Source organism: Vicugna pacos, chromosome 18 (assembly GCF_048564905.1).
Source record: "Vicugna pacos chromosome 18, VicPac4, whole genome shotgun sequence".
NCBI classification, from domain to species: domain Eukaryota; kingdom Metazoa; phylum Chordata; class Mammalia; order Artiodactyla; family Camelidae; genus Vicugna; species Vicugna pacos.
In genome coordinates, this window is record NC_133004.1 from 16,568,648 (window position 1) to 16,586,218 (window position 17,571).

General features: G+C 40.3%; 1 protein-coding gene across 3 annotated transcripts in view; it reads right to left on the minus strand.

The window, feature by feature from the left end:
* Nucleotides 1-17,571, minus strand: part of RBFOX1 (RNA binding fox-1 homolog 1) — a 1,384,890-nt gene that overhangs the window by 98,172 nt on the left and 1,269,147 nt on the right. For 2 of the 3 annotated variants that reach the window (XM_072942258.1, XM_072942257.1), the window contains 3 exons: nucleotides 10,400-10,492; nucleotides 8,572-8,632; nucleotides 324-377 (listed from right to left, as the gene is read on the minus strand). In XM_072942258.1, coding sequence (XP_072798359.1) covers nucleotides 324-377; nucleotides 8,572-8,632; nucleotides 10,400-10,492 — 208 coding nt within the window. The remainder of the gene's footprint in view (nucleotides 1-323; nucleotides 378-8,571; nucleotides 8,633-10,399; nucleotides 10,493-17,571) is intronic. The other variant, XM_072942259.1, reaches the window with a different exon arrangement.

Here is a 17,571-nt window from a genome sequence, read left to right on the forward strand (position 1 = left end):
AATAAAACGGGCATGAACAGCTCTACGTTGGTTCAATATGCTCTTGAACAAAGTCTCAATGCTTTTTTTTTTTGAGGCAAAATCAATGTAAATGTCATAAGGAGCTCCATGCTTACACCACATTGAAACTCACATGACTCCCCTCTATTTTTTTTAAAGAGTTTTAAATGCTTTTGGTCCCCCCCCCCACCCCAAATCATTCAGAACTTGTTAGGATAGGAATTGACTGGTTCAGACAGTTTTACGCAACCCATTCTTTAGTTGGCAGGCAAAGCACATTTAGAAAAGACCAAGAAGACATCATGCAAAGAGAAACTCTTTACCTGCATAGAATTCGGGACTGTAGACTGCACCCACAACTGGATTCAATTTCCAGCCTTGAAATAAATATACAAAAACATTATTATCATTTGATTAACATTTGATGCAACAACTTATATCATTGAAAACTAACTGTAAATCAAACAGGTTGGTATTTTTTTTTTTAATTTTAAAATTTGGAGGATATATAGTTTGGGCAGGCATAAAATTATTTGAAAACTATATATATAGGAAAAGTAGATTTATGCCCTTTTTAAAATTTTCTGCCAATGCAAGTTAATAACATGGAAACTACTGACCAGCTACAAATGAACCTTTTGAAAATGATGTGGTAATTGATTTTTCCCCCATATCGATATTTTCTAGAGCCCTTACACTAATTTAAAGTTTTTGTCTTCTTTCATGGGTAATCCATCCCCCATCTTCCCTTTGTATTAAGTTCAAAAAATTTTGGAAGCTTGCATAAACAGAATTCTTTGCAGAAACATTCCTATACGTGTCTTTCCTAATTATGACCCCAGAATCTCTATAGAATCCCAAAGCGCTTATTGAACCCCAAAGAAAATGACAATTACCCACTAGAGATTAAGTGTGCAATACATTTCAGAGGATTCAAGAACCATACAAATTCTTAATCGATGCATGATATCTAAGGTAACTTTCAAATAACCTGTATATAGGATTAACAGAACCCTGTAATTTTCCAGACGTTCTGGATGGAGCATTTTCTGCAAAATCAATCCTGGCCCTTTAGAAATTTCACCCACGGAAAAAGCAAAGAACAAACAAGAATATTTACAAATTGAGAAGCTACTACATCACATACTCCTTGGGCCTTATTTAGGGAACAACTTCAAAAAATGATCACATTTTAGGGTGTGGTGAGCCCTTCCTGCTCCTGCTGGTAAGTCTTAATGAACGCATCCATTATAGAATTCCTGAAAGACAGGACAGGTGGGCTGCCTTTTGGGCAAAATCCTGTGTCCTTGGGCTGAGAGTCAAACACTGGAGGTCCTTCACTAAATGCTCCTAAGGAAAGGCAATGATGACAGTTGGGATGTGAAAGAAGATATTTCTGGCAAGGAGAACTCTCTGAGCTCTTCCCAGAGAGAAGAGGTGTGACATCTCATTGTCTGGTCTAGGCGATGTGCTGAGATGTGAAAACAATCTACTGATCCACTAAGGAAGACAGAAGACAGGGGCTCAGTATCGCAATAGATGGGCCCCTGGATGGACCTAAGAACTTCCTGGAACTTTCCAAGAATGTTTTGTTTCTAAAAACTCTCAGTTACAATTTGAATACACTAGCTGGTTTATTTCTAGAGTTTTCCAGGGGATTATCCAGGGGAGGCATATTAACGGAAACTCTTGGCCACCATTTTAGACCAACAGAAAGAGATAAAACTCTGAGACATGTTGTTCCAGTGGTTTCTGAAACTCCACACTGTCACTTTCCTCTCCTATATTAACCAAATCTTGTCTTCTAGAAGTTTCTATAGTAGTACAAAAAATAAAAATTACCCCAGACGCTTCAGACTATGTGCTTTATAAATGTGGAAAATGACTTCCATTTGGCCAACTGAAATTCACTGCTTCCTAAAAAAGAAAATACCCAACTTCTGAGGACATGAGGATTAATGTCCACATTTCAAGTCAACTGGAATCTAAGAGAAAATAGAGCAAACTGGTTGCAAATAAAGCTTCAGGGTTATCTGGACATATTTAATGTTCTCTTTCTAGTCCTTCACATAAGTCTAGAGTTTGTGAACAAATTCTGTATGAAGCCATATTCAACAAATAATTAAGTTATTAATTTATGTCTCCTCTTCTTCCCTCTGTGCTCCATCGTACACCCTGCTTATGCCCCTTCCTTTTACTGATAGTGGAGACAGGGTCTTTTTGACACCATACTTTCTTGTATGCATTCTTATTAACTCCCTTAAATAACTCTTTTTTTGCACACAAGGCTGGGACACACCATTCACTGAACGTGGACTCACTGATTAACTTTGATGTAACGTTCAAAGATTGTGAGTTATGCTAATGGTCTTTCATTTTTCTCAGAGAAACAGATTTTTCAGCGATATCTAACACTGCCTAGAAATCACATTTCTCTCTATCATCCTCATTTCTTTGGGGCCAAGAAAACTCCTGTCGATTTATCTATCTGTCCACCCTTCCATCCATCCATCCATTCATCTCTATCATCTCTCTCTATTATCTATCTGTCGGCTGATCAATCGACTAGCTCTGGACAAAGCAACCTGATGTCCTCTTGGGGCATGCTACTTCATGCCACTATCTAACTATCAGTTATCTACTCATTCAGCAAGTCTACCGGTGGAAAACTTTCATTCAGTATAAAAATAATAGAAATGAAACAATACTCTCCCTCATAGGAGAGCTGTGCCATCTCACATTTGCAGCTGTTAATTGAGAGAGGTAACTGATAAGATCTCCTTTACAAGAAACCACCTGGGAATCTATGAGAAGCAAAATGAAATGAGACTGCGCAGGTAGCCACGGGAACATCAGTGCAGACTTCCCCTTCTTCCCGTCACTGGTCCTCTCTTCTAAATAAGGCTGCTCTCTTCACATGGTAGGAAACTTTCTGAACCATATCTCAGGCATGAAAACCCAACTTCTCATCTCCCTCCTCCCCTGAAGTGGATTTCTCACCAAGTCTTCCCCCTTCAGTAAATGGCATCTCCAAACAGTTGGTCCCTTAAAACAAAATTCTTGATCAATAATTCCTTGATTCTTCCCTTACCATCATATCCCATGTAGAACCCATTAGAAAATCCTATTGGTTAGACTTTGAAAAGCTGTTTTCTCTTGTTTTGTTTCCCACCCTTGCCAATGCTACCATCCCAGCCCAAGACATCGCCATGTCTTACCTGGACAAGTTCATGGCAACCAAGTCCTAACTCTCACCTAACTACAGTGACACTGGCCTTTATGACCTTTAGAAAACCCAAGATCATTCTAGACCATTCTGTGGATTGCAACCACTGTTTGCTCCGCTTGGAGAACTCTCCCCAGTTCTCAAAGTTTACCTTGTATCATTTGGGTCTCCAGTGTCTTCCCAGGGCTGGCTACCTACTGCCACTTCCCTCTCTACAATTAGGGCTACTTCCTGGTTCAATTCCCAGTTTTGTTTTCTGCATAGCTGTTAACACCACCTGGGTTTATCTTGTTCCTTCCTTTGCTTGTTCTTAATTGTTTTTATAACCATTCACCTTCATTAAAATTAATGGTGAAGTGAGCAAATCTGCTGTCCAATGCGAATTCTCAACATCTAAAGCTGAGTTGGGCAAACAGTCGGTGCTCCATAAATATTTACTTAGTTTGACTGTAAAGGAATGGAAGGAATAAAAAGTTTTTTCTAATGAACTCGTTCCAAGGATTCTATTTCCTTCCAACCTCCAATGACCTGCTTCCTTATATACATCTAATATAGAAGAACCCTGTTAGGGGTGACCGTCTTCAAGCGAAAGGCAATAAGAATCCAGCCCTTGAAAATCACCTCTGCTCAGACTTAACAGGGCTCTTTCAGGCTTATGCAAATGCATGCAAATCACACGCAAATGGCCCCCTCGTCCCTGTGACTCCTTCTAGTACCTGGAAGAGACCCTTGGGATTACCCTGCTGGAGACAGGAGACTGCGCTGTCAGGAAGACAGACAAAATGATCCCAGTTTTAATTTCTCAGGCAGTTTGTGTACGTCCCCAGGCCTTCCAAATTCAGAGATTTTGATCAAGGACATTAAACTGAACAATGAGGCTTACAACAAGAGAACAGCTGATAAAGCCCACTGCTCCCAGCCTCCCAGGGCCCCCCATACAACAACGCAATGGATCAGAGACCCGACATGTGGGGGGGTCTCACTCCATGTTAGACACTGGAGCTGTTTAGAGAGACCCCTGTGTGGTCTGGCCTCAAGGGGCTGTATCCAAATCAGTGCTCTCCTCCTCAGATTTAGCTTCTCAAAAGTCAGCTGCCAGCCTTCTGTAGAAAATGCTGGCCAAAATCCCCAGTGTTAACCACAGCAATATTAAAAGACAGGTCTGAATGGGCACACACAAAAATCTGCACATGCCTTCTCTAGGGCTTTGCTGAGTTGGCTATCCAAGAAACACATTCAAGAAAGCACCTGTAAATACCCAACAGGGGTTTCCAAAAAAGTGTACCACTGCTTTCTAAAGACACATACCGACGATGCCAGGGACCCGGGAATTGAAATGGTGCGGGAGGCAATGCCCCAAGATGAAAAGTCAGGTGCCCTTTATGCCTGGTTCACTCGGCAATTTTTTTTCAATACATATTCATTGTCAACATTTAGATTTCATCTGAAATACAGGATTTCTGCTTCTCTTCAAACATGAGTAGAAATGACATCTTCAGATGAGGAATCTACATGAACCGATCTGCTGGGGGTGACCAGGGACCCCCGCCCCACTTAACCCCCCCGTTAATCTGCTCCCAATTATATGCCTGGCTTGGAGTCCAAATGACAGCGATCTTTTATTGTTACCCTGTGCTGCTTTTTTTTTTCCTTCTAGTAGAGAAATATTTCGCTTTTTATAGTAATGATAATGAACGCCCCAAAAGGCTGCGAGTTTCTCAGACCCTCTGTTTGCTTATTTATTTTACCTGCCCAGCCTCTGTTGGCACCTGAATATTTGATCCTTAAACTAGCATGTCTATCAGGAAATTCAGCTTACTATGTCCAGAAAAAAGGAACAAGATGGCTACTTATTATTCGGATTATTGCGTAATTAAAATTTTCAGGCACTTTGCACATCTGCCCCTGTGTTGAGTATCTTATCTGCCATAATAATCACAAATACCCTGTGTAGTAGGTCCCATGATATCCACAGATTCCACTTGAGAGAGGTGGTAGGCGGAGAGTTTCAACAGCCTGCCTGCTGTTCAGTAGCCACTGAAAGGCATAGCTGATACAAAATCTACCTCTCTTACAGTTTTGGATCTTTTTGTCCGGTTTTCATCCTTCCTAAGATCTCTAAGAAAATAGAAGAGCTACATTCAATACCCATGCTTCTCCAACATCCAGGAAATCCCTGACAATCTGGTTCTCATCTTGTTTTGCAGAGGAAACATTTGATCTCCAGCAAGCACAGTAAAGCCTAACTCCTCTCTGAGAGTTGGTGTCTTCAGGAAAAATCAGCAATAGAGAAATCGCCCAATTCCCCTTTTGTGGGGCTTTCTGATGGGGAGGGTTTCCAGATCCCTACATGTTATTCTACAGCTTTTTCTTACGTCCAAGTTCAAATGTCTTGGAAAAATGAAATCTGCATCATCCACGATATTATGAATCGTGGTCCTCTAGCTGTGTGTCTCACTGTGTTCAGAGTCCGGTGTTATTCATCGTTGGAAACTTTGCAGCTGCTTAAAGTTTTGCTGGAAACTTGACTGAAGGAATACATGGATGTGATGCTGGCATTGATAGTGGTATTTTAGCATTCGAAGATGACCTCAAAATTTGATGACTCCAGGAATGCGTGATTTTGTTGAAGCTAAGTTTGATGATTTGTGAGAATGAATGAGGTAGCTAATGAATGAATTTCATGAGTTACTTGTTTTATTTCAATGCCACTTCATTGGTCCTCACTTCTCTTCCCCCCTCCCCGCCCCAGCTTCACTGAGGGATAATTGGCAACTACATTTATCTATATTGAAGGTGCACAATTTGTTGATTTGATATGCATATACATTATAAAATTTTGCCACAATCACGCTAGTTAACATATCCATTATCTCCCATAGTTACCACTTGCTCGCTCCTTCTTTCCTTCCTTCCTTCCTTCCTTCTTTCCCTTCTTGTAATAATATCCTCCCTTATCATAGTGACTCTTGTTAAGGCTCAGAGAGGGCTCCATATCTTTTCAGTTATGTCGGACTGCAATTTATGGGAAAATGTATTTGTAGTGATGATACTTAAGAATCAAGAAAAAATTGAGAACTCCTTTCCTTGAGTACCAAAAATTCTCCATGATGCCCTCTATAGAAGCCAACCGTGTTTATGCAGTTAGAATTTGCATTGGGGTTTTAAGTCATTTCTACTGTGTGACTATCCATCCACTCCTTAGGTACCCAACTTAGTCCAGAATAAGCCTATGAGTTGCCCTCCTTTCAGATACATAGATGACAGCCCCACATGACTTCCTTATTTCTGGAACCTGAGAAGGCATGGTTCCCTGGACTTGGATGTGGGATGTTTATGCCAACATGTGGCAGGGAATTTGGGGCTGCACATTGAATAATCATTTTGTTATCGTAGCCAGTTGCTTGAATGCAGTTTTGTAAGATGATGGGGGGAGTGAGGCACTCATGAAACACAGGCATGGCCACAAGATTTTGTTATTTCATAATAAAAGCAAGACTTCACTAATGACTTCATGTCATCTGGACTCAAATTTTATACCTTTACAATAGGAATAACTACGTCTTCTTTATAGAACTTCATGCTTCTAAAGTGCTTGACATAATGTCATGCAGTCAATGTTCTAGAAATGTTGGCTATTAATGAATAAGCTTTGAATTGTGTCTCCAAGTCCCACAGGTCCAGTTTTCAGTCCCTGGGTAAGACATTGATCAATAACCCTTTCTTTAAAATAAATATGCATACCTATGGCTTAAGAAATAATAGTTGGCTTCCCTTCCTTCGTGTTCTCACATAAGCAGCACACATCAATACCTATACAGATGCATGAAAACATGTGTGCATGTAACACACACACAACTGCTACTTCATAATTAAAGAAAATGGCCAATAGTCAGGTTGTTGTCATGGCGTACTAACTCTGGCAATTTGCAGAACTATCATGTTTACCCAAGAAGGACTTCCTGACACATAAATCTGAGGTTTGCGTCATTTCTGCACTGGGCATTCAAAGTCTGTTGTGGAAATTTTCTATACCATTTAAGGATGGGGCTGGGGTTGTTGGAGCTGGGAAAATGGGTCAGAAGAATAAATAATTCTTCTGGCCTTTCACCTTAGAGCCCCTTTTTATAGTGAGGGTATATTTCTGTGTAATGGTGCCCCTTTTAATAATAAGAACAAACTGACTTAGGGAAAAACTGGTAGCTATTGGCACAGGAAAGAAGAAAAAACAAAAATAAAACTACCAAATGTTAATACTATTTTTTGTAACAGAAAAAAATCATCAGTTAGTATGGATGGTTGGTATAAAGCCATATATTCATTTTATGGAATATTATGTTCCCACTAAAAAGAATGAATTTAGTCTGTGTGTATTAACACTGAAAGAATTCCATATTAATATATAAAAGCCAACATCTGCCTTAATTTAGTTAAAATCGTGCTATACATGTATTTTTTTTTTACTTTTAATTGTTTCATTCATTATGAGGCCCTTCATAGTCTTCTTCCTGTTCATTTTAATGGGTATAATATGCCACTAAGCTCCAACTTTAACTTACTATGTTACATTCTTTCTAATTTTGGTACAATTAAGTGTGTGATTAGCATATCAGCAGCCTTTCTCCCCAAATATCTCGAGACATTTATTATGAGAAAGATCAAAGAATCAAAATGTTTGGACATTTTAAATAACTCTTCACTTCTATGGAAATCCTTGTTATGAAGCATTTTGAGACGTCTTCTACTTGAAAAGGGCAGAAATGCGTTGTCCCAAAGGGGTCTGCAATACACAGCAACATTCTCATCTGCCCCCAAATGGCACGAAGCCACCCACAAGGACACATGTAATGCACCACTGCATTCTGTTCTCACCGTGAAACTCGTCACCAGGGACCCTCCAAGCCACTTCAAAAGCCTAATAGCACCAGCCAAGATTCAAAGCCAGAACTAAGTTCTGCAGTCCCACCTCCAAGAATGATTAGTGATCCGTGTGGAGGTGGTGATAAAAAAAAAGAAGCAAATAAAACTTCCATCTTTCTTCAACTTACTATAATGGCAACAAATTAAATTACCCAAGTAATTCTCAAATAATCACTGTATCTCACCCCAAATGGGAGTTATTCTATACAGACTGAAAGGACATGTGCACTTACCCTGAAAACTAAACGTGCTTTTGTTGTGAAATGCGTCATTAATTCAGGTGGTTCTCTGTAGCAGGTCAGCAGTAAAGACACAGTAGCCATGCTGAAGCAAATATGGGCTTGTTGAAACAGATTCCCCATTTAAATTACTTAAGAGATTTCAAGGCAGAGGCGATTTCTTGTAAAAGGCCAATCTCTACTTACCATTTGTATAAGGGTTGACAGTCTTTTTATTTGTCATTACACGTGCTGTGGCATTATTTACCTACGTACATAGAAAACTCAAATGAGCACATATTCCAGGCCCAGCCCACAGTTCAATCAGTTGCATGCATTACGACTGTGATTACTTATTAAAAAAAACAAAAACAAAAACTAAAATGCATTTTAATTTATAAAAGGCAGTAGGTGCATAACAAAATCATACATTTTTATAGTTACATTTACTTCATAACCATTTTAACTTACAAATCATTTCAAGAAAGCAATGTCACATCATTTAAAAGTTTAATAAGGAGACAGTAAAAGCAAATTAAAAGGAATTGCATAATTGAAGATTTAAAAGCATGCGTGTACTCCATGGTAACACAGAAACAATAAATATTTTTTTTAAACATAAAATAAAGTTCTTATGAAGGAACATGCAGTGGAGTAGAAGAGGGGAGAGACAAGGTACAAGGGAACATAAATGTCAAAAAAAGGACAAACAAGTTTTAGCCGTATGCAACACTTTAAGAGGGGAAAACCATCTGGGAAGCAACATCTAGCATTCAACACTTGGAACAAGAGCCTTTTACATCGCAAGAATTAACAAGATCATTCAAGCTTTAAAGTCACAGCTAACAAAAGGGTAAAAGAGAGGGTGCATTGTTTAACACAATATGGAGTTAACGATCTGAGTAAGATGTGCGCTGGTCATCTCTCAATCCAGTCAGTGCCTCCCAGGCTAGCTTAGAACGTACACTCAGTTACAGGCGTACCATTATCCAAAAAAATAGAGCATCAAGAAAACTTAATACAACAAGTCAAAAAAATTCACGTGGTATATATATGTATATAGAGATATCAGCACTAAATACGTGAAACGGCGGATGGAGCTCACCACTTACCATTCACCACCATCGCCAGCATGGGTTTGTGTACAGTTACCATGGTTACTGAGAGTTTGGTGAGGGGCCTAAGGGTTATCGTCGAAGGGGGGGAAATGAAAGGCAAAATATGCAACATCTTACTCCAAAGACTAAAGCATTTGTAACTGGTTTTTTTTTTTTTTTTTTTTTTTAAGTTTCAACAAATACGACCCTGTGGTCATTTTGAGGGAGATCCAGTGGTACAAAGAACAGATTCTGAGTATTGGAATTTTAGTGGTTTTTTTTTTTTTTTTTCCCATGCAGAGGGGCCAGATATTGAACAGGAAATCCTGTTTGGTTATTCACTTTGTCATCAAAAGAATGCAAAGATTCAAACTGGCTTCTTTAAAAGAAAGAAAGGAAAAAAAAAGGAAAGGTTTCAAGACAAACCCTTTCATTTTTTTTTTTTTTAAGCAATCATTCTTTTCGAATGCTATTTCTTTCACAATTTGGCTTAATTTGCACACCACTGTGGATCCCTCGTCAACCCTGCAGTGGAAAGAAAAAGAAAATGAAAAAAAAAAAATGGAAGAAACTGCTCTGTATTTTGTTTTATTTTGCCACACTCTCGCCACTGTTTGGAACCTACTGCACCCATTGTTTATAAGACATGGAAAATAAAATCATAATTAAAAAAAAAACCTTTCAGATTAAACTTTTTCTTTTGTCTCACTTTTACCATCCACCTTTCAGCAGTCATAAGAGTAACATCATAAAGTAAAATTAGAAAAAAAAAGTAAGGCCAGTTTTCCTTTTTATATATAAATATATATATATATATATATAAACAATGAAAAGGGAGTAGGGTCACATACAAGACACAATGATGCATCTGGAACAACAATGAGCGTGAAGCAGACACTTATAAAAAAGATGAAAAGGAAAATATTTTGGACATGCACCTCGATTTTACGGCCCTCTACCACGGTGCCGTGTAATTTCTCCCTCGCCCTGTCCGCATCGGCACTATTTTCGAAAGTTACGAAACCAAATCCCTGCATGCAGGAGGGAGAAGGGAAAACAACATGCAGATTATTATTTTCAGTCAACGACCACTGTGTAACGTTCTCTTGCTTTAATTTCTATTTCTTGTCCTGGCTTCAGTTCTGTAACATGCAAATTAGAGAAATTATAAGAATACTAAAATGTGCAATAAGTAAGCGACAAATGTGAACAAGGTCTTTTTTTTTTCTGTCACCCGTTAGCTGTAACCCCTGAAGAATTAAAAACAAAAAAAAAAAATGACACCAAAAATATCTTTCTAAATGTCACTACAGAAGAAAATAAATCTAACGGAAAGAAAATGAGATCAAAATAAATTTAGTGTCTTCACAGAGAAGAAAATGAAATAACGAGGGAAAAAAAAAGGGAACCACTTTCTTGACATGCAAATTAAGAAGAAAAGAAAAGAAAAAGGTGTGCACGAAATTCAACAATGAATGCCAAAATCTTCTAACATCGCCTACAGAGTCATGCCGTGTGGTTTTAAGATCATCTCTCCTCCATGCAGTTTTAGGGTTATTCAAATTGGTCAATTCTACAGCCTTTACTTCTCAAAAATAAAAAAAAAATCAGAAGCCTAAAAAAAAGGAAAGACCTTTTTTTATAATAAATCTTAAACTCCTTGATCTAATAAAGGAAATAATCACATGAAATGAATAGAAATAAACATCAACTGATTAATAACGTTAACAGTTCAAATCACGGTTTTGCATTAATATTTCCCCTCCCTCACCCTCCACGTAACGTACATGCCTTTGAATTTGTCAACTTTCCCGACGACTTTATTAACCAAAACGGGAAATGTGTCGACATGTGGTAAAGTTCTAAGACATTAGGCTCGTATTCATTCACCAAGTCAACAGGTAGAAAACAGAAGTTTCTCTAATTGAATATTACTTATAACACTCTGGGTACTTCTTTTATTGATCAATAGCAAATACACCCTTTACTGCACCACTGGCATATTTTGTTTTGCTATTTCAGCCTCAAAAAACAACCCCCCCAAACGTCACATTGTCAAAAATCCATCCTTTTTCTTCACTGACACTGTTCCTAAGAAGAGTACAGAAAATGACACATTATTTTTAAAACCCCTAAAAATGTTTGTACATTTTGTTCAGAAATATACACCAACCGTTTGAAACAATTCCAGTGTAAATTTACCCAGCTCATTCTGGTGCTCACAGTGTAAACTGGGTGAAACAATGCAATGTGTCCAGACTCCTCTTTGAGTTGGGTAAACTTTACATAAAGGAAAATGCTGGCTTTAAGCTTAACTGGGGTAGGATGACAGTCACTCTTGCTAATAAAATAGACAGTAATTACAAATCACAGATAGTCATAATCAACTCGTGTTCACTCTCAATCCCTCACTAGGTCGCTAAAGGATCTCCAAAATTCAGGGTCTTCAGGGAGCTATCAGCCCATGTTCTACCTAAGAGAGAACTTTCCAATATTAAGGTGGGCTCATCGGCAGAGGACGCCTGCTGTGGGTGTATTCAAGGTAGACTAGCTGGTTATCTGGTACAGGGACAAAAAAATTAATTCTTCACTTGGGGGTTTAGATGGCATTACCTTTCCTCTCTCCCACGGTGAGGATCTGTGATGAGGACAGGTCTGAATTATTTGATTAACGTAAGATTATACGCTGCCTAACAGAAGGATCCTACTTAGCCTTGTCCATCACTGGCGGGATGCCCACACTTGGTTCTCAAATGTATGTGCTGATTAGTTTGGAAATAATAAGTCTTCAATGGCAAAAGATAGAATTTGGAGGGTTTGAGCTATTTGATGGCTCTGGTTCTTGGCCACTGGGTCCCAAACTTGAGGGTACACCTAAAGGACCTGGGGAACATATTAAAAGTTCAGGTTCCTGAGCCCTGACCATATCTATTGGATCAGAATCCCAGAATGGAGCCCAGATATCTGTTGGCCAGAAAAGTTAGCCTTGTGGTCCAGCAGTTGGGTTTCTGTGGCCTCTCATAGCATCAGCAGCCTCAAGAGAAGGGTTCAGTTCTTTGAACGAAGCAGAATATTTTATTGCCAACTTAGGGAGTGGAGTGAGTCTTTGAGGTGAAAATCTGTCTGACTTGGCTATCTTAGATGTAAGCATACGGCCAAAGTCCCACACGATAAATGTTATCTCCCTGCCCTCTTAGCCTCACACGCTAGCATCCTCAGCCACGTCACACACTTAATAAGTCATAAGGGAAACGAGGACTCTGGCTGTATCAGGGCCAATCCTCCCACTAGGCGAGGAGAGAAAATCCGCAGTGTGAGTCTTGCCCATGGAGGGCTCGGTGGCACCTCTCCCGCTGATGAGTGACCAGCAGTCACTGTTTCCTGTGCTGGGAAGAGCGCAGCAGGTGGCACCGAACGTTCCACCCAGCTGTCTACCACGATCCCCGTGAACTGAGTCATTGAGATTCTGGGCCAGCCACACTGGCCTAAAATTGGCATTAGGTATGTCAGGGAGCGATGAAGGTGGGGATAGAAATGTGTTCTGAATCCCAAGTGCATAAACTAAAAAGGAATTCCACTCTATTCTCACATTCTCACTTGGATTTGAAGTAAAAATAATATATGGATTTTTTTATTATTATGCTTACTCCCATTATTTTCTATTGAACTTCTCTCTCTCTCTCTCTCTCTTTTTTTTTTTTTTGAGCAGCTCAATACTTCTCATTTCAAGCTGCTGAGATGCTTAGTTGAGATTTGGCAAAGTTGGGTTCCAGAAGGGCTTGCTCCAGAAACAGTCCCCCGATACCAAAGGGATTTTCCTAACTTTTTCACTGGACCATCCTCCCTCCCACCCAGATGAGAAGTGCTATGATGTCCTTGGGTCAGAAGATGGCCAGATTCTCATCGGGGGAGTTACCCTATAATCAGAGAGACCGTCACCTGGCCATTTTCCGGGTCCGCTCTTCACCAAGCACAGGAGCTAGGCAACTTTGAAAGCAGGTTGTTTCTTTCGACCCTCCTCGTGGTCAGAATTCTATCTTACGCAAGATGCAACTGGCAGTTCTTACAAATATTCTGGATTTTTCAAATCTCAGCCTTAAAAAGGAGAACGAGAGAAGCACCTTCCAGACTTGCCCCGGAGAGCTCAGAGACTGAGTGCAAAGCTGATGCGTAACCCTGGAAAGGTCAAGCATGCAGGAGGGGCTGCTGTAGGTCAGGGGAGGCAAGGTTGAGCGTCAGATGCTTTCTGACTGCTGGAGGAGAGACACTGGCTTCCCCAAATGTACCTCCACAGAAGGGTGGAGCTGAGAGGAAGCACAAGGCTGCAGGAGAGGGGAATCTGGGACGTTTGCACCCTATGACGGGAAGGCACGACCCCTGTGCAGTTAATGGTGACCCTAACGTGGACCAGCTGTGACTTGCTTATTTTAAAATCTTTTTGTGAATCATAAATTCTGACCTTTCTGTACCCCAGGGATTTTTCTTGTTTGTTCTTGTGGTATATGTTTAGGTGACATCTTCCCTTTTTGTCTTATTACAAATACAACATTTTACTGCTCAAATACTCTAAATCACCCAAAATGGATGTGTGCACTGATTTTTCCTCTTATGTAAAAATCTGATGCCTCTAGTTTCTGGTGTTGAGAACACCTATCATCTGTAAGAAGGGAGCTGCTGATAAGGGTCCGAAGGCTCATTTTCCTGGGGGACTAAGCACTTCGCACCTCACTTCTTCCTAATCACCTTTGCACATAAAGCTCCTTCTCTCCGGAAGACCATCTTCCCTCCCCTGAGAAATTCTTACTCATCTTTCACTTGCACTATAAATGCCCCTTCTTCCCTGAAGCCCTCCCACCTTCCAGCAAGACTCGTCTGCCTGCTTGGAATCTCAGCAGCCTCTCATTCGCCAGAGAACATGGCAAACTTGATTGCCCTTGTTCCTCTTAATGGTCTCTCTGTCCCGGCTACTCAGGAAAGTCTGTGAAGACAGGAAGCACTTGTGTCTCACTCACAGCTGATTCACCCATCTTGTACCTGGAGTGCAATTAACACTACAGACATCACTGCATCAAAGAGCAGGTGGTACCTTTCCCAGGTATATTAAAAAGTAGCTGTATCTGACTGCATCCCCTAAATAAAACAATTCGGAGGTAGACAAAATGTTTTAAAATCTCCTAAAAGGAGAAATGAATGATCAGATCTCTCACCCCCAAATGCTACCTCATTTCATTTTCAAAGTCTAGCCTATCTCCCCGCACCCATATTTTTAAGGATCTCTTTTATTTCCTCAGACATACAAACCATAGTTATTTTGTATCCTCTCTCTGATTATTTCAGTATGTGAAATGGCTACGGAGTTTTGTTGTTTCTGCTGGCTCTGATGGTAGATTCTTTCCTTGTGGTGTTTGTGAAAAGGCTTTTAACCTGCAGATGCTCGTTCCCCTTAGGACTTGGTCTACAGGAAATCCTTGAGGGCTAGTGGCGTTGCATTGCTGTAGAGCAGAGAAGCTTGGCCCAGGTGACTCTGCCCCTGTCATTCCTGGGCATTTGCAATGTCGCAAGACATTCTGGCCACCACACCTGAGTGTGCATGTGTGTTTGCTGCTGCTGTAAACATCCTTGGCATATCTTTTTTAGACGTGATTTTTAAATATGATCTCCTTGTTTACTTGCTATTCATATATACATGAACTGCTTGCATCCCCAGGATAATACGAGTCCTGTCTGGGTATGTATAGATGTGTATGCACACACATACACACACACACACATCCACACACCAGACACCCACAGAACACACAGCCATCCTCAGGAAGCACTGAGTGACTGTCTCGGGGATGGTCCCCAAAGAAAACGGGTGGAAGAAGATGAGCTCCTAGCTCATAAGGGCTCACCCATTTCCCGGCTGCCTCTCCAGCACCAAATGATGAAAATGAGGTCATGACAACAGTTCAGATCTCTCAGCCATTGAAATGGAAACGCTCCTCTAAATAAAGCCTTCTATGGTAAAGGGTGATGCCAAATCCGAAAGATTTGTGAGCCACTGGCTTCATTTAGCAGTTCCCAACTGGACTGTCTTGTTCACACTCCAGTATAACCTACACGGCCAGGTCCCACACCTGCACTGGTCCTTTCTGAGGGAGCAAACTGACCGAGAGAGGCTATTTTTGATGTTTCCTAATGAAAAAAAAAAAAAGGCAGCTTCACAGCTTCACAAAGTCAGTCTCTGGATGCCGCAAACTTAAACAGTCTTATTCCTAAAGCCCCAGAGGCAGCCTAACCGTGGGAATGACGGAAGAAGTCTTAAAAATATCGCCACCATTGTACTTTCAAAATAGCAAACGATGTTCTTCTAAGGTCCTGAAACTGCTCTTGAAAAAAACCAGATAGTCTCCTCCAACGGGTAAAAGTTACAAAAACAAAATATAAATGAAATGTAAATTAAAAATGAAAAACTGTAAAGGCAGTAGTGCCATGGACTCAGGATTAGAAGGAAGTTGGCTGACACCCTGGGTCATCTTCTATCATTTTTGCCGAGAACACATCAATCCAGAGTGAAAGGAATCAGGCACAGTTCATTTTTTCCTCTTCATGCAACTTGGCTTTACACATATAGAAATAGTCCTTGAAATGATTTTCATAGAAGAGCAGAAAAAGAGTTAACTTATTTTTTCCCAGCCTGGAGGTCAAACTACTGACGTATTACAAGAACAACCGTAAAATATCTCAAATAACAGAAGAGCGACAAGATCCCTGAAGTAACAGAACCAGAGAGTGTAATGGATTGATTTTTTTTTTAAAAACTCATCTGGCATATCACAACATCATTTTGGCTGTGGGAAAAGAGAATACTAGAATTTTCTTTCCTCAATTCAATCAGCAGCATCCTATTCGGTTAATACGAAGCCTGTGTAGGAAGGAGAAGGTGCAGACTGCCCAAGGAATAATGTTTGCTTTGTAGGGAGGAGGTGGCTGCTACACCCAGGAGACTGACTCTTGCCACCTTAGAGAAATCTGTTCTCTGTAACCCTCCGGGATACTGGCTTGTCCGAAATTGCCTACGTTAAGTAGAGCGCTGGGACTAAACTCAGTATCTCTCTGCGTTTGGTAAGCAACGTCTCTCAATCTCCGCTTTCACAGTCTGGGGATGCAGGAAGGCTGCTGAACCTTCCTGACAGCCTGGGGAGTGGCAGACCAGAAACAAGGTGGAGTTACTGCAACCGTTCACTTTCTAGTTCTCAAGGTCGACACCCGTGTCCTTTTCCAGCATCGTTCTCTGTTATCACAGTATCCACTGCTATGCCAAATGCACTGCTTTCCTCGAGGGAGATTCTGACAGCTCTCTTGAGCTTTCTGTGGGTACAGGAACAAGGACACTTTGGCAACTGTGTAACATCAGTGGGCAAAGGGGTAGTTTGCATTTAAATGAAGCGTCGGCGTGTGTACAGGAAGACACAGTGTCTATAGCTTTAATGACAGTCCTGGAAGGTTTGTTAAAACGTGGATGACTGGGCTCCAGTTTCAGAGGATCTGATTCAATAGGTCTGGGACCTTAAGAATCTGCATTTCTGATAAGTTCCCAGGTGATGCTGACGCTACTGGTCTGGGCTGTTCAATAATCACTGATACTGGGGATGTTCTGGAAGAGTTTGGCTTTTTTTTTTTTTTCCTCCCAACACATTTCCATTTGGAAGATTCAGAGTTTCACTGTATAACCCCTGATTTTTACTAACATTATTAGCTCAAGGAAAATCTACTTAAAAACTAACCCAAGGCAACGGCAAATGGCAAAGTGTGGATTGGTATATGTACTAATGATTCAAATTATTTTCAAAAGGTTGGTGCATATGAGATTTTTCGCCTCTACAACCCAGGAAAATAACTGCACTTTATTAATACAGAATAATCACATATTCACCTGCTCATGAGACTATCAACTCACTTTTTAATATAAAGAACATAATTATCACTGAAAAACAAAAATGTAGCAACATTATTTTTTTAAGCATGGGTAATTTTCCTCTGGAAACTTGATATATTGACATCTATAGATACATAAATACATAAAGCGGCAGTTTTAAATTATCCCCTCATACATTTTAAACTGAAT